Consider the following 27,042-nt stretch of genomic DNA (forward strand, 5'->3'; position numbering starts at 1 on the left):
TTTTTTAATTTAGCTGTAACAATGTCTACAATACATTGACTCACAAATTAAGTGAAGGCATGAAATCACATTCTTCATACTGAGATGGGCCATTCTGGACTTTTTGAACCCCCTCGGGAAGGAGAAGAGTTCTGAATGTCCAACGAACACCTTTTGAAACAACCAGTGGTGGGAATTTCAGTTTTACCGGCGGTGAGATGGAGTGAGCCTCGTCCACAGGGATCAGAGAGCTTTGCAGGGGAGAGCAAAGCCTCGCTGTACAGAGGAAAGGGAGGGAACCGAGGCACTGCTGTGCTGGGCTCGCCAGGATGGCGCGGCAGGAGCAGAGCTCGGGACACCAATCCCAGTCTGGCTCCCGGTCAGTTCCCGGCTCTCCACACCAGTCTCCCAGTGGGTGTGGGTGGGTCGGGTGTTATACGGGCATCTCTCCTGCTGTGCCATTGGCTCCATCCAATCCTGCCGGCTCCCTGCCTTCCTCCTCCTCCTCCTCCTCCTCCTCCTCCCGGGCTGTCTCTGCCTCCCTGCCCCCGCTGAGCGGGGTGGCACCGCAGAGGTGGCCCAGGAGCTGCCCTTCCCGGCGGGACTCGGCCAGTTCCTTGGCACAGCACACGGGGGTGTTGGTCTCGTAGGTGCTGTGGAAGCTGTTATAGTCCACCTCGTAAAAGTCCTTCTCCAGGGTGAGCACGGGGGTGAAGCGGTGTCCCCACAGCACCTCGGTGTCCATGTAGGAGCTGCGAGCCTGGCAAGTCATCCCTGCGCAGAGAGAGAGGGATGTTAATGCAGCGCTGGCTCAGCGCTCACCCGACCGCTGCGCTCCCCTAAAAGCACTTTCGTGTCGTTTCCAGCCCCGGTTGCTATGGGACACACGAACGGCTTCGCTTAACGAGCCTCACAAAAGCCTCCGCCACGAGCAGCTGAGCCCCCTCGGGCAAGGGACGGATTCCTGGGATTCCGTGCCCTCCGCTCCCTGCCCCTCGTGCTGTGCTGCTGGCACCGCCAGGAATGGGAATGAGAACGGGAATGGGAATGGCACGGGAACAAACCCCGGCCCGGCCAGGGCACCCCAACCCTGACCCACAGAGCCCTGAGCAGGGGGAGCCACTTCCCTGCCCTCCTCCGGGTCCGACCCCATCCCTCCCCAGCTCCAGCAGGGCCAGGATTCCCTGGGAAGGGAAGGTCTGGGAAGGTTTGGGGAGGGGAGGAGAGGAGAGGTTTGGGAAGGGAAGGTTTGGGAAGGCTTGGGAAGGGAAGACTTGGGAAGGCTTGGGAAGGAAGAGAAGGTTTGGGAGGGAAGGTTTGGGAAGGTTTGGGAAGGGAAGGTTTGGGAAGGTTTGGGAAGGTTTGGGAAGGTTTGGGAAGGGAAGGTTTGGGAAGGGAAGGTTTGGGAAGGTTTGGGAAGGTTTGGGAAGGTTTGGGAAGGTTTGGGAAGGTTTGGGAAGGGAAGGGAAGGGAAGGGAAGGGAAGGGAAGGGAAGGGAAGGGAAGGGAAGGGAAGGGAAGGGAAGGGAAGGGAAGGGAAGGGAAGGGAAGGGAAGGGAAGGGAAGGGAAGGGAAGGGAAGGGAAGGGAAGGTAGGATCTGCAGAGCGTGTCATCATGCGGAGTGATGGTTTATAGAAAAAATAATAATTTAAAAACTGGACTCTCTAATTGGATGAGCCGAATTGTTCATGGCAGGTGGAGACCCCTGGATGTTCAGCCACAAAGTGACAGGGCCCCAATTCCTCATGACAGATGGGACAAACTGGCTTTTAAATACCTCTGGAGGGTTCAGTCCCATGTTTTAATGGATTTTGGGCTGAGTGAACAGTGGGCAACAGGAAACTGATACTTGTTAAGCTGCTTCTCAGCCCCAAGGATCAGAGTTTATTCACTTTGGAAAAGTTTAAAGAGAAGCTTTGCAGAGCAGGGATAAGTGTAACTGTGAACAAATCCTCTTGGAATCACCTGCCACTGTCAAGGCTGACTTTTCTTCCAAACACTTTTCTTGGGTTTGTCCTAATTATGTTATGATTTTGGAATTAATTCTGGTGAAATTTGGAAAACCTGACCTGACAAAGTCTTCCCACTGTTCTCTTGTGGAGAGTAAGAGATTGGCCTGACTGGAATACATTCAAAACATGTACTTGACCCAGTTCCTGGCCAATACTTCCAAGTCTAATTACTGCAGCCCCAAGCACACAGACAGAAATCTAAAGCAAAGGGGCCAAAACGTTAGATATTTCAGGGCAGAACAAATCATCTATTCCCCCCATGGGAGCTCAGCTGAGTGACTGAAATCTCGGAGTAATCAGAAAACTCCTTTCCTTTAAAAAAACCCAAAGCATCTTGGCAAAAAGATGAATATTTTGTTCTCATAATTGCTACAGTCCATTAAAAGACACCCACACAAGCAAGTGCTCTGCAAAACTTGACTGGTCTCTTACTGCTTCCCTCAGTTTAAAGCTCCCAGGCCAGGATGTATTAGTTGCTTTTGGTTCTTGAAAGGGGAAAAGGGGGACAGTGGCACACTGAGAAATCTCCAGCTCTGTATCACAGACTGAAAAGCCAATTCCCCCCCCCCCAGGATCTGCAGGAGGATTTGCTTCTGGGCAGGAACAACAAGTGCAGTGTTAGTCACAGTGTTCGGCTTCCTGGGCCGGAAGGAACCGGGAAGTGCAGAGACTGCTCTGAAAAATAAAATCAGGGGAGAAAAAAACCACCCCAGGTGGTGTTGCCTTAAGGAGAAGCTCTTCCAGAAGCTTTTCAGGGAGCTCTCAGCTGTTGCTCTAGAACTAAAGACCAGAGCGAGCCCACTCCTGATGCGGTGGCACCACAACGTGCAGCCTCTCCTGCCTGGGCTCCTCAGCCCTCGAGGGGAAGAGGTTAAACCCCTCACTCCTTTGGGTCTGCTCAACACTCAGCCAGCCCAGGGAGTCCTGAGGATCTCAGAGTCCTGTTGATCTCTGAGTCCTGCTGAGCTCTGAGTCCTGTTGGTCTCTGTGTCCTCCTGGTCTCGGAGTCCTGCTGCAGGTTTTCTCAGCAGATCTGTGCCACTGACCCTGTTGAGCTCCCTGGGCAAGGGCTTTTCTCCCAGGCTGTTTGCATGGGCAGTGGTGCAGGGCTGCAGGGATAATCCCATTTCCTGATGCTGCCTTGTGCTGGGAGGCCAGAAGGTTGGAAACCAGCAGCACATGTATGTGCAGTGAGGAGATGGTTAAAACAAACCAGCCCTTTTTCCTTCAGACAGAGCTGGTTTTGCATCAGAAATCCCAAACACCTCCAGGTGTCTTCTCCAAACCCAGCAAAGCAGGAGAGGAGACCACAGAGGCTCCAGGATCAGTTCTGTGAATGAACCAGCTCATTCTTATCACAGCCTTCCAAGTGCTACATCAAAGTGTCCTGGAGAAATCCCCAAGGCCAAGGTGGGGTGTCCCTGTGAATGTGGAGGCCTGAGGCACTCTAAGGAAACTCCTGCCTTATAATCCCAGCCTGAAATAGCTCCTTCCCTGGGGGGGTACCTGACAGTGAACCTGAGCTCCAGGGACATGATCCCAGTTCTCCTGCTGTAAGTATCCAATTAAAGCAGGAACAATAGAAAGCTTTCAGCGACCAAATCCTGCACACTGCCAGCTTCCTGCAGTAGCTGCTTTCTGTAACCCCAGGGGTACACTGAGCTAGCACAATAAGACAACTTGTAATTGCTCCATAATCCCATTCAAATATTCCTTTTTAGCACATGTGCAGTGGTGTTTTAATTGCGTGGGGACACAGTGCTTGGCAACTCCTACATTCCCCAGTAAACAACAGCATTGTCTCTGCTTCAAATTCCAATAAGTGCCTGCTTTACAGGCTGCCCTGTGCTCTCCAGCCTGGTTAATTAATGCATCTGTAATGTCCCCAGCTAATTATTGCCTCTGTAACTGCAAAAAGATGACAGAAGAAGTGTGGAAACAATAAACCTTATTTTTATTAAGAACACATGGCTGCAGCCACTTGGCACTGGCACACAACGTGCACCATGCCCTCCGTGCTCGGAACATCCCAGTTCCAGCTTCCAGAGGGGCACAGCAATTCAACAATCTCAACTGAGATCTCTCATACTCGGCTGTGTGTCTCTGCAAAAATCACCTGCTTAATTTCAGAAGCCTCGTTTATCCGAGTCCATGGGGTGTCTGGGGCGTAAGGAGTCACTTTTCATAGAAAGCAGAATCACAGACCATCTTGAACCAGAAGAGACCCACAAGGATCGTGGAGTCCAGCTCCTGGCTGCAAACAGGACTACACCTGGGTACCACAAAAACTTTGACACTGCTGGTCTACATCTCTGCAGTGGCATCTGTGCAACCCTGAGGCACTGACACCTCGGGGAGCACGAGAAATCAAGAGAGATTGCAAACTCCCCAGATTTTTTGCAAAGTTAATCACAGGATTTATGGCCCTGGTAAAGGCTGTTAATCCTTTCTTAAAGTGGATTTAACTACCTCCATAACACACAGAGTTATAGAGAAGAGGCATTTGGTGACTTGGGTGTTTCATTTAAATAACCTTCATGCCAAAAGAAAACAGAATCCCAGAGTGGTTTTGGGTTGGGAGGGACACTAAAGCTCACCCAGTGCCACCCCCTGCCATGGGCAGGGACACCTTCCACTAGCCCAGGGTGCTCCAAGCCCCATCCAACCTGGCCTTGGACACTTCCAGGGATCCAGGGGCAGCCACAGCTTCTCTGGGCAACCTGTGCCAGGGCCCCACCACCCTCACAGCCAACAATTCCTTCCCAATATCTCATCTAACCCTGCCCTCTGGCAGTGGGAAGCCATTCCCTGTGTCTTGTCCCTCCATCCCTTGTCCCAAATCCCTTTCCAGCTCTCCTGGAGCCCCTTTAGGCCCTGGAAGGGGCTCTCAGGTCTTCTTGGAGCCACCTCTCCTCGAGGCTGGACATTCCCAGCTCTCCCAGCCTGGCTCCAGAGCAGAGGGGCTCCAGTTCTTGGAGCATCTCCATGGCCCTATATCTTCATTTTCACTTTGTCAACCTAAGTAGACGTTCTTTAAAATTTACTTAAATTTAAAGTCACAAAGATTTATATTTTTCAAGAGTATCATGTTTTCTGGATTGTAAGACCATTAGAAGTTTCATTTTCTCCTAAACAATCTGGTTTAAAAAAATGTGTACAATCCGTCAATTTTGGAAAATGGAAATGGTTTGTGAAATCTTCAGCTGTCAAGTTCTGGTCGCAGCTTTGTCATCTCTTAATTCAGCAGCTCAGGTTTGGGTTACAAACAAAACTCAATTTTAATTGAAAACAGAAAAAAGTTTCGTACAAAGTTATAAGCAGATGCATCAAGTTTTCAATAAAGCTGAAAACCAGTCCCAGGCTTTTTAGCTGGAGACCAGGGGACTGTCTCCTGGTTTCAGGTTCTGCAATAAACATTTCACAGAGTTTTAATGATAATTTCATTATAGCAGAAGAAGGGGATTTTTTTGTCTGTGGGCTGAGGTCACAGATCAATAACAGAGCTGGGCATGTTCCCATTTCAGGCAGCCAGAGATTCTTCCTAAATAGCTTTTTTCTGCTTCCCAGCAGATGCAAAGATACAAAATATATTGGGCAGTGTATGAAAGCAGGTGTTTCATTGCAGCTGAGAACAGAGAGTTGCTGAGGAAACACCGGTGTGTGAAATCATGTCAGGGAACTCTGGCACATAATGAGGCCCTTTGCTGTCATCCAAATCAGCTGGATCAGGCAGCTCTGGTGTTCCCAAAGCCCAGGGATGTGGATGCTGCTGACAAAACTGGGATCCTGGGGGGCCGAGTGTGGGAATGGGGATGCTCAGAGTGTCCACAGAGCTGCACAGCCCGGAATGCCACAGGCTGTGCCACTGGAGCAGAGCTGAGCCTCCTCCTGGGAACTGCTCCTCATCCCCAGGGCTTGTACACCCTGGAAAAATACCAGCTAAAGCCAAACCCCGTTATCCCAAATCTACTGGTGTTTTCAGGTGTTTGCTTATCTGGGATGAACCACCAGGCTCTCCCCAGCTGTTGGAGGATCCTTATCTATGGCAAACATCCCATCCCAGCCAGGACCCTCACTGGAGGTCTCATGGGAGAGCACAAGGGCACCACAGGATATTTTACAGGATATTTCCCAGGACATTCTGAGCTGGAAGGGACCCACAAGGATCATCGAGTCCAACTCTTCAGCCCATACAGGGATGGAACCCAGGAGTGCCCTTAGCCAGGGGATTTATGGCCCTAAAGGCTGTTATGCCTTTCCCTAGAGTAGATCTAACTCCCCATTTTGGGTTTGAGTGGTACAGGTACAGTTATAGAGAAGTGGTGTTTGGGCACTTGGGTGTTGCACTGGAGTAAACTTCAGGCCGAAAGAACAGAGAATCACAGAGTGGTTTGGGCTGGAAAGGACATTAAAGTTCAGCTCATTCTACCCCCTGCCATGGGCAGGGACACCTTCCACTAGCCTAGGTCACTCCAAACCTCATCCAACCTGGCCTTGGACACTCTTCCAACCCAAGAAGCCACCACAGTTCATTTGGATCCCATCGAGGGCAGAGTTGAATCTTCAGTTCTGCTCCACAGCCTGAACTTTCTCAGTGGGCAGAGACATCCCGACCCCTGGGGCTGTCAAGACAACATTTTTCATCAGCCTAAAATTAACTCTGCTCATTTAAATGCCAGGGAGCTCAGTGATTATCTGCTGCTAAAATGTCATGTGGGTGCTGACTGTGTGCTGGCCAGCTTTGCTCTCTCTGCACTTCAGACACGGATATTGCTGGGAGTGATCCCACTGCTCTGCCCTTGGCTGAACACCCTCTTGTATCCAGGGTGACTTTTCCCCTTGCACTGGCTGCTCTGGAGCTGTTCTGCCCCAGGAGCACAGGGAGCTGGTGTTCTCAGAGGTGCAGTCACAGTGATGGAAGTCATAGGACAAGTCGTACAAATTTTAAGTTCTATGGCTGTAATTAAGCAATACATGTCTTACAATTTGCATTAGCATATGGTAAGTTGCAAAATTTATTAGCCCCTCTGCGTTAATTAGACCAAGGAACACTGTAACCTCCAAAAAGTCAATATTCCTCCAACTTGAAAAGGAATATTAGAAGGTAGGAGCATGGTCCTCCAATTATTTGTGCTTGTCTCCTTTAGAGGACATGGCTGGGCTTGGTTCACTTTGATTTTTATGCCAGAGGAGAGTAATAGGATTTTAATTTGTCTGAATGCTCTCCAGGCATGCAAAGCTCCCAGGCACTGGGAAAAAATAAAATAAAAGGACCTTATGATGCAAAGACCTTGGATTGAAGTGCTGTGTCTGTGCCAGGCACAGCTGGAGCCCCAGCTCACTCCAGGGGATTTTAGGCCCCTCACAAGGTGTTTATAGTGACTGCAGAGGCTCCTGAGATACCAGGCTGCAAACCTCTGCCCCTGGAGGACAATCCAGCTCGTGGAAGGAATGACTTAAGACATCTCCCTTTTCCCTATAATTTTTTAGGCAGTTTCTGTAACAGTTCTGCAAGGTCCTTCTTGCAGAAAACTTATTTATATGCAAAATGCAAAACAATCCAAGACAACCTAAACCAGATGATGAATGCACAAAAACTCCATTTAGTAATTTCACCCTTCCTTTGTTCTCCCATGAAAATCATGATTAATATCAGCATATCTTCTGTTGTGACTTCTCCATTTGGCCCTGTATTTACAGCCAGGAAATTGTATTCTGTCCTCTGTAAAGGTGGATAAATTGAGGTGTGAAAAACCTGCTGTTTGCCCAGAGTCTCCCAGGGACAGGAGGGGTTAATTACTGCTAATCATTAAATCACCTTTTATCACACAGATCTAAGCCAGAAAAATAAATACCTCTCCTTACATAAGAGTTTATTAAGACTTTATTTAGTGACTGGACTAATCAGACACTTGGAGCGTCTCTTGTGGCTTATTTCATTGTGGTGGGAAAAAGAGGTAAGGGGAAGGGAAGATTTGGGAAGGTTTGGGAAGGGAAGAGAAGGTTTGGGAAGGGAAGGTTTGGGAAGGTTTGGGAAGGGAAGGTTTGGGAAGGGAAGGTTTGGGAAGGTTTGGGAAGGTTTGGGAAGGTTTGGGAAGGGAAGGTTTGGGAGAAGTTTGGGAAGGATTTGGGACTGTTGGGAAGGTTTGGGATGGAAGTTGGGGGAGGGGAAGGGTTTTGGGAATGAAGGTTTGGGAAGGGCCGGTTTGGGCCGCGGCCGGTTTGGGCCAGGGAGGTTTGGGCCGTTTGGGCCGGACCGGTTTGTGGCCGACGGTTTGGGCGTGGCAGGGCCGGGCCGGGCAGGTTGGAGGCCGCGCCGTTTGGGCCGCTTGGGGACGGTTGGGGGCCGTTCCGGCGGGGCCGGTCATGTAGGATCTGCAGAGAGTGTCATCACTTGGTGTGATGGCTTGTAGAAAAAAATAATAATTAAAACCATGGGCTCCCTAATTGGACGAGCCAAACTCCCCATCACAACCCAGCTGACTCTGCATCACGGGGAGGGGGATCTGAATCCCTCCTGCTCTTGTCTGTCCCAGCAACTTTGCTTTGCACACCCTGTCCCATTTGGGATCAGGAGGGAAGGGCAGAGCTCTGACTGACAGCACCTGGAGCTGCTCCTTCCACAGGATGGCTCCAAGACTTTGTTTGCAGGCAGTGGCAGCAGGAGTCCATTCACTCCTTTTTATTGCAGGGCAGATTTGGGGCAGCTGAGCTGGCCAAGTGTCCCTTTCTGCTCAGGCCAAAGGGAATGAATTCCCTGGAGTCATCCCTGGCCCAGCCCATTAAGGATTCTCTGGGAGTGTTGTTGCTGCTGCACAGGAGCAGCACTGGGATCAGAACACTTTTCATCTATACCAATCTTGTCTTTACAGTGCCCCTTTCACTGGGCAATGATCCCAAAAGATCTGCCCAGAATCTACCCCCCTCTTTGGCCTTTTATATCCTCCTGAGGACTCCCAGTGCCTCACCCAGACTCAAATATTGATGGGAAAGACCCACATCCATGGGCTTTGTGCCACAGCTGGTTCTGTGGGAGCAGCCCCGAGTCCCTGGAGAGCTCTCACTACAATAACACAATGTTTATTGTGTTTTCCAGCAAAATAACAACATCACATTTTAGCCTGGCTGCTGTGCTGCTGTTCTTCAGTGTGTTGTTATTCAGGCTTTTGAAAATTCAAGTCAACTTGAAAACAAAAACATTGTTTTAAACCACAGTGTTTTGTTTTGTAAAAAACAAACAAACAAAAAGACCAATTACTTGAAGGGTGTGAACTCCTCAGAATTTACTCTACACTTTTCATTTGAAACTATTTACTGTCTTTGCTTTCGACTGGATCAGAATTAAACTTAAATGTCAGTAAATAGAGGTACTCGTTTGAGAAGAGATGATACATCTCATTTGTATTATGTGTGTGGCTGGTTAAATCTACTGAAAATAGTTATAAAATTGCTGTCCCTAATTATCAGTGAAAAGTATTCACACTTTTAGTCAAGACATCACACTTAAATTTCTTGTCATTTATATGTTACCAATCACCATTTTGACCTGCTTCCAAAATACCTTATAAAAAATACAGCTGTGTTTGCCCCCAGCACTGGCTGCATTTATGGTGGGATTTGCTGTTGTCTGCACACATGGACTGAGTTTCCATTAATTTTATTCCTGCCCACAAGTGCAGAGCTGAGCACACAGGACTCACAGCCCCTCGTGCCCCATGAACAGAGCTGGATATCCTGACCAGGGAACCCTGTGGTGGTGGATCCTGATTTTTCATAGGGGTTACTAAGGAAACAAATGATCTACTGTATTTTTATACTGCCCTGACCCAGTCCAGGCTGTAAGAGTGTCATGATTTAACAGCAGTCCTGCTGTGAGTACATGACACCATCCCTGGGAGCAGATGGGGCTGGCACAGTGACATGGGAAGGGAAGAACCTAAAGAATTTTACTGGAGCAGATTTTAAGGTATAAAGGTTGGGATTAATATCCCCCAAAGTGCTTTATCAGTATTCCCAAGTGTGAGGATGAAGCAGGAAGGCACAAACAGTCTCTGCAAGAGACTCTCCTTGTGACAAACCCCCCCTGCCCGGCTGCCATATGTCCCTCAGAGCCCGTCCCAGCCTAGAACTGGCTCACGGGATCACCTGAGGTCCATCCAGCTCTGGGTTAGTGCAAACTGCCTCTTCCAGCTCCAATTTTTCCTTTCCCAGCCTGGCTGAGCCCAGCATAACTCATTTGCCCAGATATGTGCAATCCCTCTGGGACAGGAGCCCATTTGTAAGGCAATGTTATTCCTATGCCATGCTTTTAACTCCGAGGTTGTTATTGATAATGACTTCCTCTCACACAGGCTGAGCTTCACTGACAGCAAAGGGCTTCAAACAGAATTGATGGTGTCACTGCGTGACGAGGAAAGAGGCTTTGGACAAACCAGCAACATTCCACGCTCAGATTAGGAGGTTCTGGTCTCTAGTAAATGTTCAGGCTCCCAGATAAGCTGCCATTACAAATCTTTGCCTTTGACAGTCTTTTCCACCCACTCCTTCTTTTGCCAGTGCTCTGCTGGGGGAGAACATTTGCCTGGCAGTGCCAGATAAATTCCATTTCTGCAGAGCAAACTCCAGCCCTGGTGCAGGGTAACCTCTGTATCATCTCCCGACAGCTCTCTCTGGAAAAGTCCTAATCACCTCCTGACTAAAGCCAGATACTGGGACACTGAATTAGCGCTCTCTGTCTTTAAAAGCAAAAGTCTGGGATGTAGGAATCTGAGACTCCCCTTCCTCAGGCTGTTAGGACCCTAACAAGGACAAATTTCAAGAAGAGAATAATATTCATAGTAAGCAAGGGTCAGAATTTGTGAGACAAGGTGCTGATACCTCCAAGTACTCGTACCAAGCTGAAAATCCTTGCTAGTGATTCAGAGAGAACCTCATCGAGATGGAAAAAAAAATCCAAGCACCACCTTGGGCTCACAGGGCCACCTCAAAACTAAAATACTCAAGCACCAAGGGGAAAAACAGCTTATAAAAGCTTTTTGCAGCTTTCTTTTTTCCCCTTGGATCAGTTCTAAGTGATTATGGGCAGCTCCATGACCAACTCCTTTGCCTGAATCCCAGACTTGTACAAGGAGTCTGAAACACTGCCCCAGGAGCTAAAGGACCCATCTGCCACTGCTGGTTACCTCAGACCACAACTTCCCACCTGACTCAGTCACAGGATGTTGTCCCAAGAGGTTCTCAGTCCAGGTGACATGGACAGTAAAATCTCACTGCCAAACTGCCCTCATTTTACCTCTTTCCTCCTCAAAACTGGGACTGATTGTTGGTTCTACATTTCCCCATCTTTAGACAGCACTTCCCTCCTCAGAGCTGCCTGACATTCCCCTTCCAGCCCCTGATTCCACTGAGGCACCCTGGGCTTGGAAGTCCTCCCTGAAGGATCTCAGGGTGTTTAAATACCCTCCCCATGCTGGAAGAGCAGCAGGAAGAGCTGCCAGCTCCTCCTCACCCCCGGAACAAAGGAATGGGCTGCAAGAGGTGAAATGACCTCATGGTGCCAGGACTTTTAGAGCCACCCTCCTCCCAGTCCAGAGCTTGGGAGGTCCCTGTGGGAAGGAGCCTGGAGGCCTCTGTGGCCATCCATGCACTCACCCACCTTTCCACACTCTGGAAAGCTGAGGCCCAGCGCTTTTCCAGATTTATTGTACATGGACACAGCCTTCTTTCATCACCTGCCACAAGCACTCCCCTAGGAGGAAATTGGGAATGAGCTGAGGAGATCTCCTGATCTGCCCATTACACAGCTCTGGTCAAGCTGTTAAACAGCTGCTGGGCTGCAAGAGGCACAACAGCAGTTTCTGTATTTTTCCTCTTTGAGCTCCTTTTTCAAATATGTGTCCTGCACCACGTGCAAGTCATTCAGCTCCAGCACGTGCTGGTTTATGGGACACAGTAAGACTTGGACACTTCACAGCCTCCATTAAAAAGCAACACCACAGCAATACCTAAAATAGCACAGTTACAGCCAATTATTAATACAGAGGAGAAATGGGAAAAGATTTGTGCCATGAATTTTGATCACAGGAAACAGGACCACAAGAGACCTCAGGAATTCCTTTAATCCATTCCTTTTTCCCATGGATCAATTCTAAGTGATTATGAGCAGCTCCACAACTGATTCCTTTGCCTGAATCCCAGACTTACAAAAGGAGTGTGAAACACTGCAACAGGAGCTGGAGGACCCATCTTTCAGTGCTGGTTATCTCAGAGCACAACATCCCACCTGAGAAGGACAAAGGACCCTGTTCTCAGTCCCGGTGACACTGGCAGTAAAATCTTTCTACCAAACTGCACCTCATTTTACCCCTTCCCCCCTCAAAACTGTGACTGATTCTTGACAGACCCTTACCTGTTGCTTCCACCATTCCTTCCAGGATGACCACAATTTCAAACTCCTCCTTCTCCAGCTGGGTACGAGACATCTCCCAGAAGGGGCTTTTCTCATTGATTTCGTGTGAGATGATCAGAGGTGACACCAGGAACAACCTGTCATCTCCAGTGTCAAATCCCACGTTGATGTCCGTTTGGTTCAGGGGAATAAACTCTCCTTCTTTGGTCTGTTTGGACTTAATCAGTTTGGCTCTAATGGAAGCCTCGACAATGTGGGAATTGCGGAGGTCTCCAACCCGGAACATGAGACAGAGCTTCTCGTCCCTCATGGAGATCACGGCGTTGTTGGAAAACATGAGGGTTTCAGCCCTTTTCTTTGGTTGGCTGATCTTGACGAACATGCAGCCCACCATGAAGGCGTTGACGATGGAGCCCAGGATGGCCTGGATGAGGAGCAGCACGATGCCCTCGGGGCACTTCTCCGTGATCACCCTGTAGCCGTAACCGATCGTCGTCTCCGTCTCGATGGAGAACAGAAACGCGGACACAAACCCGCTGAGGTTTTCCACGCAGGGGATCCAGTTCTCATCTTCCAGGTGGTCCAGGTCTCCCCGGATGTAGGCGATGAGCCACCATATGAACCCAAAGAACAACCAGGTGATGGTGTAGACCATGGTGAAGACCAGGAGGTTGAAACGCCACTTGAGGTCCACGAGGGTGGTGAAGAGGTCGCTGAGGTAGCGGTAGGTCTCCTGCACGTTGCCGTGGTGGACGTTGCACTTGCCGCTCTTCTCCATGTACCGCTGCCGGGGCTTCTTCCCCTCGGCCGAGATGAGGCGCGTCCGGTCGGTGGCGATGGGGACATCGTCCCGAGCCTGCTTGGGAATCTTCTTGGGCTCCCTGGAGGTCACCCCGATGTCCATGTCCTGGTTCATGAAGATCCTGGAATCTCCAGCCATGGCTGGGCTGCAGGACAAAGAAATGCGGTCTAAGATGGAAGGAAAATTGCTGAGACAAACCCCCTTTTGTGTCACTGTCTGGACCATTAGACCTTGTTCTGGGAAACACTTTGAGAGGGTTCAGCTATTCTCCCCCAACAGCCACTAGTTAAATATAATGCTGCTAAGTTAAATATAATAAATGTAAATAAATAATACAGCAAATATATAAATATATAAATACACAAATAATTATATGATATAAAATAATTATCTATAATATGGATTATAAATAATATATAGTTAATATATCTATAATATCTATAATATCTATAATATCTAGATAATATATATAATTTTATTATATGTAATTAATGATATATAATTATATACAAATAATTATATAAATAATACAACGTATATATAAATATAATGAATATATAAAATAGAAACAATGATATATAAATAATATGACAAATATATAAATATATAAATAATGATATAAATAATATAACAAATATGCAGATATAATAAATATATATAAGGATATAAATATATAAATAATGACCCTGAGATGAGCTCTGTGGGTTAAAACTTGGTAGTAATAACACCAAGGTCAAGGGTTCAATCCCCTGGGTGTGTCATTCACTCAAGAGCTGGACTTCATGATCCTTGTGGATCCAACTCAGAAAATTGTGTGACATTCTGTGATATTCTGTGATATTCTGTGATTCTGTGAAATATAATAAATCTAAATCTAAATCAATACAATGCTGTGAAGTTAAATAGTGATTTATTATCCACAGGCTCTTCAAACATCAATGAGCTGCCAGTCAGCCCTGGAACCTCAGAGAATCTGGTGATGGGTAAGGTTGGGAGTCAGGAAATAGTTAAACCTTGTAACATTTTTTGGGGGTATTTTTTTGTCCTTAGATTTTTTTTGAACACCAAATTTGCTTGAGATCAGAACTAGGAACAAAGTCAAGATACATCAACACGTCTGTTCAAGAGGGACTGGAGTTTTTTGATGCCTCAGGTTTTGGGTGCATATCAAGAGAAACCTCAGGAATGAACAGAAAATGCTGAGCACCACTGCCTACCTAAACCTCACCACAAGGCTAAATTATGCATGAAGGTTCCCCTCAGAGTCAGCAGAGAGAGGCGTCTCCAGGGATAATTCAGATTTCTGAAGGTTATTCTGTGAGCCAGGGCTTCAAATGTGAACCAGACCTTGAATGGAGCATCTGGAATTCCACATGGGCAGGTGTGATGGATCCAGGCCTGCTGTTAGTGGGATCTCAGAACTCACCCCTGACATTAGGCAGAATCACCAGGCACTTATTAAAATCCCACTGCCCACATGCAGAGACACAAATAAATAACACAAAATGATGGCTGCAATGATTTTTGCAGGTTATAATGTAACATCCTGTTTGCTAAGATGATTAGATACTCCTTTAAAAAATGAGAATCTTGACTCTGGATGCAGGGCACAGACAAAATCTCCATCAAAGGCTCCCTAAGCAGCCTTAGGGATATCAAAGATAGAGCAGCAATATTTTCTATGGCATTCATTCTCTGCATTGTCCTCTGCAAATCCTATTAAAACCTAACTAAATCTATTACTGCTCCCTCTATCTTTAATCTTCTTATGCTCCTGTGAATGAGAAAAGGTGTAGAGCTACAATTAAGAGTATCTTGGGAAAGACAATTTTAAGACCGAGCAAAGCAGCTTCATCTTTTCGGTATTAAAAAGCACGAAGGGTGGGCGGGAAGGAAGCAGAGGCAGGATGAATAAATGAGGCAACAAATTTCCACTTCCATTCTGCTGCAGCCAAGTCTGGTTAACAGCAAGGAGTTACTCTGAGCCCTTGGATAAGTCACCATCAATCGTGACTCCAAGGAAGCAGCCGGTTGCTGGAACCATCCCCGCTGGCCCTGCTTGCAGGAGCCCAACCATCTGTCCCAGCCCAGCCCCAGAGCTGCTGCACGCTGGCACATTTGCCTGCTCAGAAGGTTTTGGGCCAGGGCTGAGCCAGTGCAGCCACAGGAAGGGGGAAATAATAGGGGATCAATAGTGCTGGGATGATCAGTTAGGAGGGATCAGCTTTGCCACCCCACTGCAGTGATCCCGGATAACCCCAGTGCCGGGTGTCCCCTTTCTCCAACAGCAACACCGAGGATTTGGACAGAGTATTCACCCCCACCTCTGTTTCCATCCCTCCTAGAGGCAAGACTCCCGAGAGCTGGCTCATGGGGGATTTAGACACATCTTTTTTCACTGCCTGTTGCAATGGGAATCTCCCAACCCCTCTGCACGGTGGTGTTTGTCCCCACACACGTGTAAAGTGCCTGCCAGAGGCTGTCAAACAGTAACTGTCTGTCAAATAATAACTATCTGTCAAATAATTAGTATCAATAATGACATTGACTCTCACTTCACATGGCAGAACAATCACACACTTTTTTACCCCTCTTTAATAGGAAAAGAAGCCTCCCATCCTCTACCTGAAAGGGAATCAGATAGTGAAGAACCTCTTTGCTTTCCTCTTGTGAAGATCCCTCTTGATATATGTTTGCATTGACTGATTAATCTAAAATTACTCCTTTTGGATAAAAAGCTTTTAATCAATCTAAATGTAAAACCAGGCAAGTGTAGCATGTTTTCAATTTTAAAAGGACTGCTTTAAAGATAATTTTATTATAAAAGTTATGTTTGAAGCTGAGTTTCACTGACACTAAGCCAGAAAAAGCAGTTTCAAGACATTAATCTAGTGTAAGGTTTCATCTTCTAGGTTCATACCAAAGAGACCAAAAGGATCTGAAAAGGATATTGAAAAGAACAGAATAAAAACAGTCCAAAAGCCTAAATCCCTGGAAATATCACTCTGGTGGAGCAGGCAAGAGGAACTGCCCCTTAATGAACGTACAGAGAAACCTGCTTTGACTAAACAGTCCAAGGACTGGCAACATCCCTTTTGTAGTGCTACTGATCTCCAGCAACAGGGCAACTGAAATCTTTCTGGAAACCTTCAGGAACACCTTACAAGTGATCCATTAAAGCAGGAACATTCCTGCTGGGTAAGAACTTCACTGGCGGCTTCAGTGGCAACACAATTCCTACTGATGTTGAATCTTAAACTCTCCCATCGTATGAGAAGTGTAACCTCAGTATGTGGTTACTGGAAATAATTGAGCAGCTGAATTTTTGCTTTAGATTCTTTAAAAAGAATGATCTTGGTCAGCAGTTTGAGCACAGCTTTGGGTGGCTGCACACCAACGAGCTCTCTGCTTCAAATGATTTTCTCCAAAAGTATTTTCTCTCTAATTCTGAGCAAATCACTGCTTTCCCCTCTACCTTAATTCCCCAATGGTAAAATTTGTGATATGGGCATGAACAGTCTGTGAGATCCCAGGCACAAGGAAATTTGCTGTCACTCCCTTATTATTATTTTAACTGCCCTGGAAACTTTAGCACACAGGACAAGATGCTCAAAAAGGAGCACTGTAAGGACTTGGTTAACTCCTTCCCCGTGTAATAAACTACCACTGCTGCCAAGCATAAGCATCTTTCCCACAAACAGGAAATATGTGCCAGCATCTCCCAAAGGCTCAGCCTGCAGTCTATAAATCCCTGCCCCTCCAGCACAGAGATCCGGGAGGCCAAACTGTCTCTTCCAGTCACACCCCCCGTCCTACTCCTCTGGCATTTCCCATCTTTGGTTAAACGAGGCCAGGATAATAAAAATGTCACTTTTTACAAAGCTGCCTTCCTTGAGGACAGGCTGCTGCCCAAGGAGCTGTGAGTCAGTGCATTATCACCCTGGCAGAGAGGCTCTTTATCAGCCTGGCTGTTGTTGAGCCGCTGCCCAGATGACAGAGCGGGGCCGGCGGTGACATTTAGGGCTCTCAGATCTGCTGAGGAGAGTCAGGCTGGGCTTAGGGGAGAACCTCTGGCAGAGCTGCTCCAAGCCCTGCCTGGCAGAGCTGAGGTCCCTCCTGACAGCTCCAGCAATTTGCTGAAGACATCACAGAAGGTAAAACATGAAAAGTCGGCAAGAAACTTTTTTCCCTGCTGACCAGGCGACTTTTTTTCCCTTTAACCATCTCTGATCTCGCTGAAGTGAACACCAATTTAACTGGAGATAGGATTTGCTGCTGGAGAGGACTAAACTGGAGTCGGGAGGAGTTTAAAGACATGAATTTGTCATCAAATTTGTGTAAAAACAGACTTCTTTTGTTTCTTTTAAACCTGATGCCTGTGTTTTCTCTCATTATGAGAATAATTGAGCAACTGTTCTTTAGCAAACCTCCCACACCTTCCCAAAACAGAATTTTACTTAACTCTGTCATCTTTTTTTTTTTTCCAGACAATGAGCCCTGTACTACTCAACAAACAATCAATAATACTGAACAGATATTACTGGGAAATCTGACCTGGTGGTTTTGCTGCCCTTTGGCCCACACCATATCAAACAAAGACAAGGTTGCTATGCCCAGGTTCCTCTGGGCCACATAATTCTTCTTTGGGTTACACTGCTGCAAGAGAATGAAATTCTTAATTGGCAGACACTGATAATATGGGAAAGTTGGCAGAAGAATAAAGCAAATGAAAGCAGCAGCACCCAAAGAGAATAAAAGAGTTGGCTGCTGAACATTGAGTGGTAGTGGAAAGATGAAGGAAGAAGAAGAAATCTTAGGAAAAAATGGTCTTTGACACCCTGAGGATAAATGACTGTTAGACAGGTACTGACTTAGGTGGGGCTTTGATTTCCCTGAGAAAGGCACCTTTCCCTCTATCCTTTTATTTACTTTTACTTACTTTTATTTCCTGCCTGTGTATGACTGAGACTGAACAGTCAATACCACCAACACCTTTTGACACATGCAAGAAGAAAGGCAGGTAAATTTTGTGTAAATCATGTAATCTTTTGGTTTTCTGACTTCACATTAACAGAGATTGTGGTGGTGCCTCTTTGGGAAGTGCCTGGAGATCCACAGGTGGAGGGGGGGCTGAGAATGTTTGCTGTTCAAAACCAGGGCAAAAGCTTGAAAGAAACTGCACAGGAAGGGAGACCTGGGGCACTTCACTAATAAATGGGGTTCAAAAGCTTCCTCAGCCCAATATTTCCTGTTCATAACCTCACCCAGCACTGAGGGGGGACGATGCCCCTCATTTCCTCTGGGTTTTTGGTGTCTCAGCACTGCTTTCATCACACAAAGGAGTTCCTCTGGAGCTGGAGGAGACCCCCCCAGTACACAGACTGGGTGCCTGATGGTCCTCATGGAGCAGGAGGACTCTGTGCTTGTCCCAGAGCTGGGCTGCTGATGGCTCCTGTCTGCCCAGAGTCCAACACAGAAGGTGTTCTGTCTTTCCAAACAAACTCCCTCTGACCAGGGAGCTAATATGACACAAAGAAAGAGTCCATGGGCATTTGTACTTTAATTTTACCTGCTAATTACCTCCCAATCCATCCTTCTCCCCAGCAATGCTGGATAGTCCCAGCTCTAATATCCCTGAGCCCTTTCATTTCATTTGTGAGGTACCAGTGGGACCCTTCCAATCCCAGAGTATCCAAGTGTTTCCCAGCATTCAACACAGGTATCACAGGCTTTCAAATTCTATTTATGTATTTACCAAGAGCTGTGGAATAAGGAAATGCTCTATATCCCATATTTCAAGATGGGGAAGTCAGTCACAAAGATGCTTCTTCCAGACTCATATTAGGAGTCTGTGGCAGGGCAGGGAATTAAATTTAGCATTTCCAAAATCCTAAATGAGTTCCTGTAATCACTGCACAACTCTTTTCTCCTTTCCCCACTCCAGCAGCAGTGAATACAGTCCCTGCCTGCTTCAGGGGTGTCTAAAGATTGCTCTGCAGAGCCTACACAGCCTGATCTATCAGCATGAATAACTAGGAAGATTATTTCTAGTGCCAAGAAAGACAGTTTCTGTTCTCTCTACAGATTTCAAATAGATTTTCCCCTCACCTATGGACTGAAGCATAAAAAAATCCCACAGATAACACAAGCTCACAGTTGCCTCAAATGTAATAACTTCAGACCCATGCAGAAAAGACCGGAGAAACTAAACTGATGAGAAGATGCACTGGGGTAGGGTTTTTTTACAGAAAAAAGATGAAAATTAGAAAATGCCTTTTGAGTTGTCATAATGATCCCGGTGTACAGGCTTTAACAACTTCTTATAGCACAAAGACTGAAGAAAATGGAGTTTCTACAGGTTAAAAGGTATCTCCTAACTTGCTGTGCCACAACTGCATAGGGTGGATGGGAGGATAAAATCCAGGTAACTCTCAGTTAATTATCTTATACTTAAAAAGTCCCTGTGCAAAGGATGCAATCACAATATTATGCTCCTAGGTGTTTTTCTTAAGTTAGAACAGATATTTTCTCTACCAACAAATAAAACCTGAAAATAAACCAATGTGATCTTTCCACTTCCAAGGGGGTGGCTCTGCCTGAGGCACTTTGCAGCCTCTCTGTCTCTGCCCTCTCACCCCAGTCTCTATTTTTAGGGGCACCTTATGGCATCACTGAAAATGTGACTGTTGTCTTTCACCCAACACTGAACAAAGAAAAAGAGACACCTTTGTCCTGATAAGACACTCCCGTCTCTGCTGCTGTTTGCACACAGCAAACATTGTGAATATTGGGGAAAGCAGAACCTCGATTTTAAGGGAAAATTCTGCCCCAAGAGCGCAAACATTCCTGTTCTCCATTGTTTAGGAATTCACCATTACAGCACCTGAGAATCACTCTGTAATTGGCAGCTGCCTTAAAAAAATGCAATAAAATTGTTTGTACCACTTCACACTTCCACTTCACACAGTACCTTGCATCCAAAGAGTTCACAGATGAACTGACCAAACCCAGGCTCTTTTTGCCCAAAGACCTTCAACCCACTGCAGACAAGGGTCACAGAGAGACAAACCAACCTCACACAAACTGCTGGGGCAGTGCCAGTGCTCACCCCACACGTCCAAGGGCCTCTCCTGACCTCAAACCCAACAGAAAGTGGGTGACTTATATAAAGAGTCTGGAGATTTGCCTCAGAACATAACTCCAAAACTCTGTTTGCCTTTTTTTGGCAAATAATTGGGCTGGAAATTTCCAGAGATGGAGAATATTCATCCAGCACAAACACTCTCCCCACCTGCCACAGGAGATGCTGGTGGTTTGGACTGGTCAGAGCACAGGTGAGAGAAGCCAGTTTGGTTTCCCTCTCAGCTGCTCTGCTACAAACCCAAGGTCTACCTAAAAGAGGTAGGAGCTGCGTGATGCCAGAATCCCCAAAATCAGATGGCAAGTTTTTTGGGACAGGGCCACTTTCTGCCAGTTCTTCATTGGCTCCTGAAACTCTCCAGTCAAAGCCAAGGGAGCTGTACAAAAGTGAGCATGGGGCTGCCACCCAGCATGTGCTGACACGAACTGGAGGGCTCCAGGCATCTTTGTGAGGGATGCAACAGGACACGGATAAAAAAATCGGTCATGTTTTACCTCCCAGAGCTATGAACCCCCCAGGGATTCCCAGTGCAATACATTCCCTGTCCCCTCCAAGGGTTGAACGTGCCCCTTCATCGGTTGAAGACTGGGCTCCAGGGCTCTTTAAACTCTCAGCTCATGGGCAAGTGTCCTAATTATGAAAGAATTTAATCTTTGACTCCAGATAAGGATTATGGAGTCACTCCATGCATTTCAGGGCTGCTGACTGATCAGTCTCCCGGTGCCCTTTGCATTCCAGTGATCTCCTCTCACCCGAGCAGGTCGGATTTTTTAACGTGTATTCCTGCAGAATCCCTTTCTGAGATCTGACGGTGCTTTTGCCCAAGACCAACATCCCATCCCTGGTTTCCCACAGAGTTCCCTGGCTCTGGGGAGTTGGACAGCGGCACAGCTCCAGCTCCCATCGCGGCGGGTTTAGGGAGTCTGGCGCTCGGCTGACCCAACATTTCACCTCAGTCCTCCTGCCTGCTGTGCTCCCGGTCCTTGGCAGCCAGCGGAGCGCAGGAGGGAGCTGGGATAACAAAGGAAATGCGGTGACTTACTCGCTACGAGCGGCTCCGCATCAGTGTCGCGCCCTCGGGGGCAGCCGGGCGGGAGCGGGGCGTGGGAAGCGCGGCTGGAGCAGCGGCCGGTCCATGCCATCACCGGCGAGCTGGGCTCGTCCTCGGGTCCCCGCGCTGCCTCCTGCCTCCTTCCCTGACAGGAGAGAACATTTACGTGGCACTGAGGATGAGGATGCCCACGCCCCTGTCCCCGGGTATCCCTGATTTCCCTGCTCTGCTCCAAACCCTCCGCTGACGCGGAGATACTTTTGCCTCTCCTCTGCCTGCCTGTCCCTGCTCCCGCCTCTCCCGTTCCAAGGGATTCTTGGCGGTATAAAGCTTTTTAAGGGCTGGGGCAGAGGGGAGGGAGGGGAGGCTGCGTGTGACGGCGCCTTATCTGTTGTGAATGAGCAGGAGCGGAGGTGGGGAGGGAGGGCGAGGGAGGGGTTTGGGCGCTGCCGAGCGCGGGGAGGGCTGGTGAGGAGGGGGAGAGGCGAATCCGAGCCCTGGAGCTCGGGATCACAGGAGCTTTGGGGCTGGGAAAGACCTCCGGCATCCTCGGGTCCGACCCGCGGGGGCTGCGCTCCCCTCGCACTCCCCCGAGCGCCGAGTTCCCTTCTCCTCCCGGGATCTCCTGTCCCGGATTTACTGGAGGGGATATCGGGTTTGAGGGGGTGGGGGCTGTGTTCTTGTGTTTTTAAAAGCACACAAACAGAAAGCAGTTCCCAAAACCAGGAGGGAGCCGCTCATTTCACAGAGACCGCGTGTGTCCATAGTCATCGGCACTGGGGGAACTCTCATCCAGGCTGGACCAAGGAATTTGGGGACAAAGAGGGCCAGTATGATTCCTCTGGCATGCTCCCCTTGCCTGTCAACCATCAAGCTCCTGCCGTGGTGTTTGCTGACGGAGTTGTGGTGTTTTCCTGGGATTCATCCAGGGAATGCTCTCAAAGTTCTTCAGTGCTTTGCTGTATTTTTTTATCTTTTTCTTTTTTCTCCTTTTTTTTTTCTTTTCTTTTTTTTTTTTTATCGTTGATAATACCACACTGTCTCCTCAGCTTAGCAAAATATTTTCTTTTCTGAAAAGCAAATGTCAGGCCAGCAGCAGATATGAGCCAGACCTGCCTGGTGACTGCAGGTTGCCTCCAGGCTTTGTTGTCCTGTTCCCCTGATCCTGTCCTCCTGTCCTCCCTAATTCTCTGCTCCGGGACCACATTCATTACAGCCCATCGGAAATGCTTTCACGGATTTATCTGGTCAAGAAAAGAGAACTTCTCAAAACCAAAGCACTGCAGGAATGTGTCAGTATAGCTGGAATATTAAAACTATTTTCCCCACGTTCTGCTTTGAATGATTTTCAGTTTACTTTTTTTTAAATTACACTATCACTAATGAAATACATCAGCAGTGGAATGGCATTTTTGTTTTACTGTGTGGACGTTTTGCAACCTATTATTTGCATTCCTTTTTTTTGAACAGGTTAAAAATGGAACTAGCAGAGCTTCCTGCAGATCATAAAACCTGTTTCTGATCAGGTTAATTCTAGGCTACATTAACACCTTATTATGGAAACTAGACTGGAGAAATGCACAGACAGAGAGGGAAATAACCAGAGATTTGAATATTATGAATAATCATATTGCCTAGGGGCTGGTTTAAGAAGCCCATCTCCATAAACACACACCTTTTATCAGAATTCTTCTCTGATCTTTATGTGGAATCACAGAATCAGAAAATCATTAAGGTTGAAAATGACGTTCAAGTTCATGGAGCCCAACCACAGAGGTTGGATCTGGCCAGCTGGGACAAGAATCTGGAGCCAGACCAAGGACTTAGTCCATTAAAAATTGGGTTTGCAGATGTAATTTTGCTTTTCCACTTGTTGGTTTGTATTTCCCACTCCAGCACCGTGTGGGCAGTGAGATGAGCCCAGCCAGCCTGGCTCCTGTTGTAGCATTAGCTGCAAACAGCTCCAAGGACTGAACCCAAATCAGCAGTGAAACCATTTGCAGTGAAAGCAAAAGGCCTGGTAATAAACTGCTGATTAAATCCTCTGAAATTATGTTACATCTTCTGTCTGCTCAGAGCTCTCAGGGATGCCTTTGCAGCAGTATTAGTTTTACCTTTTAGAAGTGTGTCCATGATAACGTTATAAAAGTGCAATTTGGGGAGTACATTAACAGTTTGGGTATTTTAACAAGCATTCAAACTTCCTTACAAAGTTCTAAGCAGTAATTCATTCAGTGTGAGAGTCAGTCCCCCCTAAAATCAGAGTGTTGGCTTTCAGAGCAGGTCCCCGGATGCTGCTCCAGCAGCACTAAGGACAGTGCCACCTTCAGAACGGCCTCAGTTCGGCTTCCTCCTTCATTTCATCTCATTTAATAAGATTTAGAATGAATTTAGGAAATGGAGAAGGACCTTTCGTGCTGTCCAGCCAGCAACCCTGGAGGAACAGTCTCTGAAAGGCTGCAGAGCTGGTGTGTCACGGTCAAGGCAAGGAGAAGTCTTCCTTCCCACCTCCCCCCCACACTTTTCCCACACATCCCGAATCCACAGCCACGGACAGGGGGCCCAGGGGAGCAGAGCGGGCTCACGGTGTGGCCACTGCTGCGGGCAGTGTTTGCCCCACGGCTCCCGCGTGGGAACGGCTCCGTGCCTCATGCAGTGCCAATAACACCTCTTTTGGAGCACATTCCCTGTTTTCCTGACGGTGGAACTCTGACAGGCACTGCCATCTGCTGGCACCGGCCCTCCCAACCAGCCCTGCAGACACCACACGAGTGGGGTGCCGTGAGGGGTTAAAGCAGGGGCTGCATTTTCACAGCCCCCTCAACTCCTGAGGCTACAGAAAGTTCCATTTCCCCAACTTCCCGCACGTTTCCTTCAGCTGGGAAACGAGACCTCTCCCCTAAGGACGTTTGTCCACGAGCAGGTGGATAATTCTGACCCTTCTCCACCTTCTGGGGTTGCACAGAGCTGTGCCTACACCCCTGCCCCAGTGCCAGCTCAGCGATTTCGCCCTGACCCACAGATCCCACCCAGCACACACCGTGAGGGCGTTTTTGTGCCGTGGTTCCTCCCTGGCGCAGGGGCTGGTGCCCCAGACACCTCTCAAAGCCACAAAAAAACAGGGCACTTGGGAGGTACCTACCTCAATCAGCATTAGAGGCCTTTTAGGAGCCATTTATCTGCTCACCTGGGAGGCAGCACCTTCTCCCTGGCTCTGAGTCTCTGCAGTTTGGTACTTTGCTTCCTCATTCCTACACTGTAAATTAGTTTCATGTATTATTTCAACTGACATCTTCCAAATTGTACTGATTAAAGGCAAGCAAGACCTAAAAACAGTTTTCCAGCTGGAAACCACCCTCCAGGCAGTCAGTGACATCACTGTGCCCTTGCTGAGCTGGGGAAAGAGTTGTCAATGGCCTCAAAAGTTTGAAATATGTTAAAGAGCTACAGGTATCTGCTACCTGCAGAGGGTGGACTTAACACCAAATGGCAGGACAGTTGGAGTGCCTTTGGACTCCTGTGGAAACGTGGAAATGCAGAGGGGCTGCTGTTCTGTTCAGGATGGGATTCAGCACAGGCAGTGCCATTTAAGATGCACTGGGCTGAGTCCAAACAGCCACACCATTTCCCTTCTAACTGATACAGAGACAGGTAGTATCAGAAGGCAGCTAAAATAGACCTTTATGTTAGAGTGGGATGAATTATCTGATTCCAGCAGCATGGAGACACAAATTTCACTTCAGTGCAACATCTTAATGTTCCTGGGGGTGCTCACAAGCCCTGACAGCGGTGCTGCTCTGCTCAAAGGACACACAGGGCTGTTTACAGGGGGAATTATGGCAACTGTGGAGTGCTCAGCTCCTAAATTCACAAATAGAACAACAAGATGTGGGTAGAACAAATTCTAATCTTATTTTGATATAATTTCAAATTATATCTGGCTCAGAGAGTGATTTATATCACAATGTATATCAAAAGCTTTTATAAAATGAACAGTCTGAATTTCTGCAGGCTCCTGTAGTATGAAACAGGGCAGCCCAATTTTTGAGTTGCCATGAACCAAATGGGGAATTGCCTCCATTTTCCTGGCGTTTCATGGGACATAAACGAGCCCCCTCCCTGATGACCAGAGACTGGCCTGACACTCATTACCCGCAGGGGCAGTGTTAGGGTTCGTTATTACCCAAATAACTCATTCCCCAAAGGGACAGTGACCCCTGAGAGCCCAGGACCAGGGGCACCTACTCTGCAGTCACTGTAGGCTCTGCTCCTGTTGAGAGCAGAGGGAGCAGCAGTGCCTTCAGGGAGCATTTTAATTCGTTGTGCAATTTGATCTCTGGAATGAGAGATGTCTCTTCCCGTTTGTCAACCATTAACCGACCATCCCACCAGAAGAAAACAGAGTTGTAAGAGGCAGTGCTGGAAACAGCTAAGATTGTCTCCTCCACCTCCACCCTCCCCTGAGCCTTCAGCTGAGGCTCTGGGAGCCCTGATGTGACAGTCACCCACTCTGTCTCGTCTTCCTTTTGTGTTTGGGGCTTATTCATCCCCCCGAATCCAAATGAACCTTGGGGAGTAGGCACAGAGGCAGACAAGGGGAAGGAGAAGTTTCCGCAATAAACTCCCCCGCTCGGTGTGTGGAGGAGTGAGCTCTGCCACGGCCTTTGATGTGATAATGAGGAGCTGATGCTCACCCAGGGAACGAGGCAGCTCCTCTCTCTCACAGCTCCACGGGGCTGGAGCCTGGCACCGGTTCCCCGCGCTAACACTCATCCCGATCCTTCCCACCTTTTAACTTCTGGGTTGCCCGCGAGTGGGTTAGTCCAGTTCTTACTGAACTGCTGTTATAATTAACACTAATTAAGCCGCAGGTGCAGCAGCAGAACCTAAGGCTGAAGGGCACTCAGGGACTAAACTTCCCACTGAGGCCCACGGGAGCTGCAGGGCAGGAAAACACAGGCCAGGGGCCCTGTGTGTGAAGTGGCACACGTGTGCCATCTCCTCTGGGAATGAACCACCACGCCAGCTTCCAGCTCTGTTCACTGCCTGGGAGCTCAGAAACAGCCAAATCTACCAGTCATAGCACACTCTAACGATGGCAAATTCATGGAGACAATTTCCTTGTTAGGTTGTCACAATTCAAAAGGGTTTCTGACAGACGCAAAGGCTTTGGTTCTTTCAGGTGGGAATCTCATTTCACTGATTTCCCTCTCAAAAACAGGCAGCCTTCCCTTTGGAGCAGGATGGGATGGGTGCATATGGGATATAACCAGAAAGTACGGTCTAAAATCAGCCACTAATTAACCCCTTTGTTGAAAAAGGATCTCACCTTTTCCCACAAAGGCTTGTGGCTTTCCCAGGAGACAAGAGGTCGAGCCAGCAACTCCTTCATTTAACTAGGAAGAATCTTCCATCTGACTATCAAGTATCTATATCCAACTGTAATCTAACTATGTGGCTATTTAGCTGATTCCAAAAGATTCCACAAAGTCTCTGCATGAGCGTGAGGCAGCAGTGGGAGCTCAACCAAAGCCTCGTGTGCTCCCTTCCAGTCCTGGACTGTCTCCCTCTGGGAACCAACCATCCACTGAACATCACAGAGCAGAGTAACACAAACCAGCCTCTTCCAGCATATTTTTTCAAATGGGA

General features: G+C 47.8%; 1 protein-coding gene across 1 annotated transcript; it reads right to left on the minus strand.

Annotated features, from left to right (window-relative positions):
* Positions 1-21,736, minus strand: KCNJ5 (potassium inwardly rectifying channel subfamily J member 5). Its single transcript, XM_039383753.1, has 3 exons — positions 21,385-21,736; positions 12,400-13,346; positions 1-753 (listed from the first exon to the last, which is right to left on the minus strand). Exons 2-3 carry the CDS (start codon positions 13,337-13,339, stop codon positions 413-415), a joined length of 1,281 nt encoding a protein of 426 aa, XP_039239687.1. The 5' UTR covers positions 13,340-13,346; positions 21,385-21,736; the 3' UTR covers positions 1-412.
* Between the last annotated feature and the right edge of the window lie 5,306 nt (positions 21,737-27,042).

The sequence above is a fragment of the Pipra filicauda genome, unplaced genomic scaffold, assembly GCF_003945595.2.
Source record: "Pipra filicauda isolate LSUMZ 115617 unplaced genomic scaffold, ASM394559v2 scaffold323_size1005334_pilon, whole genome shotgun sequence".
Classification (NCBI taxonomy): Eukaryota; Metazoa; Chordata; class Aves; order Passeriformes; family Pipridae; genus Pipra; species Pipra filicauda.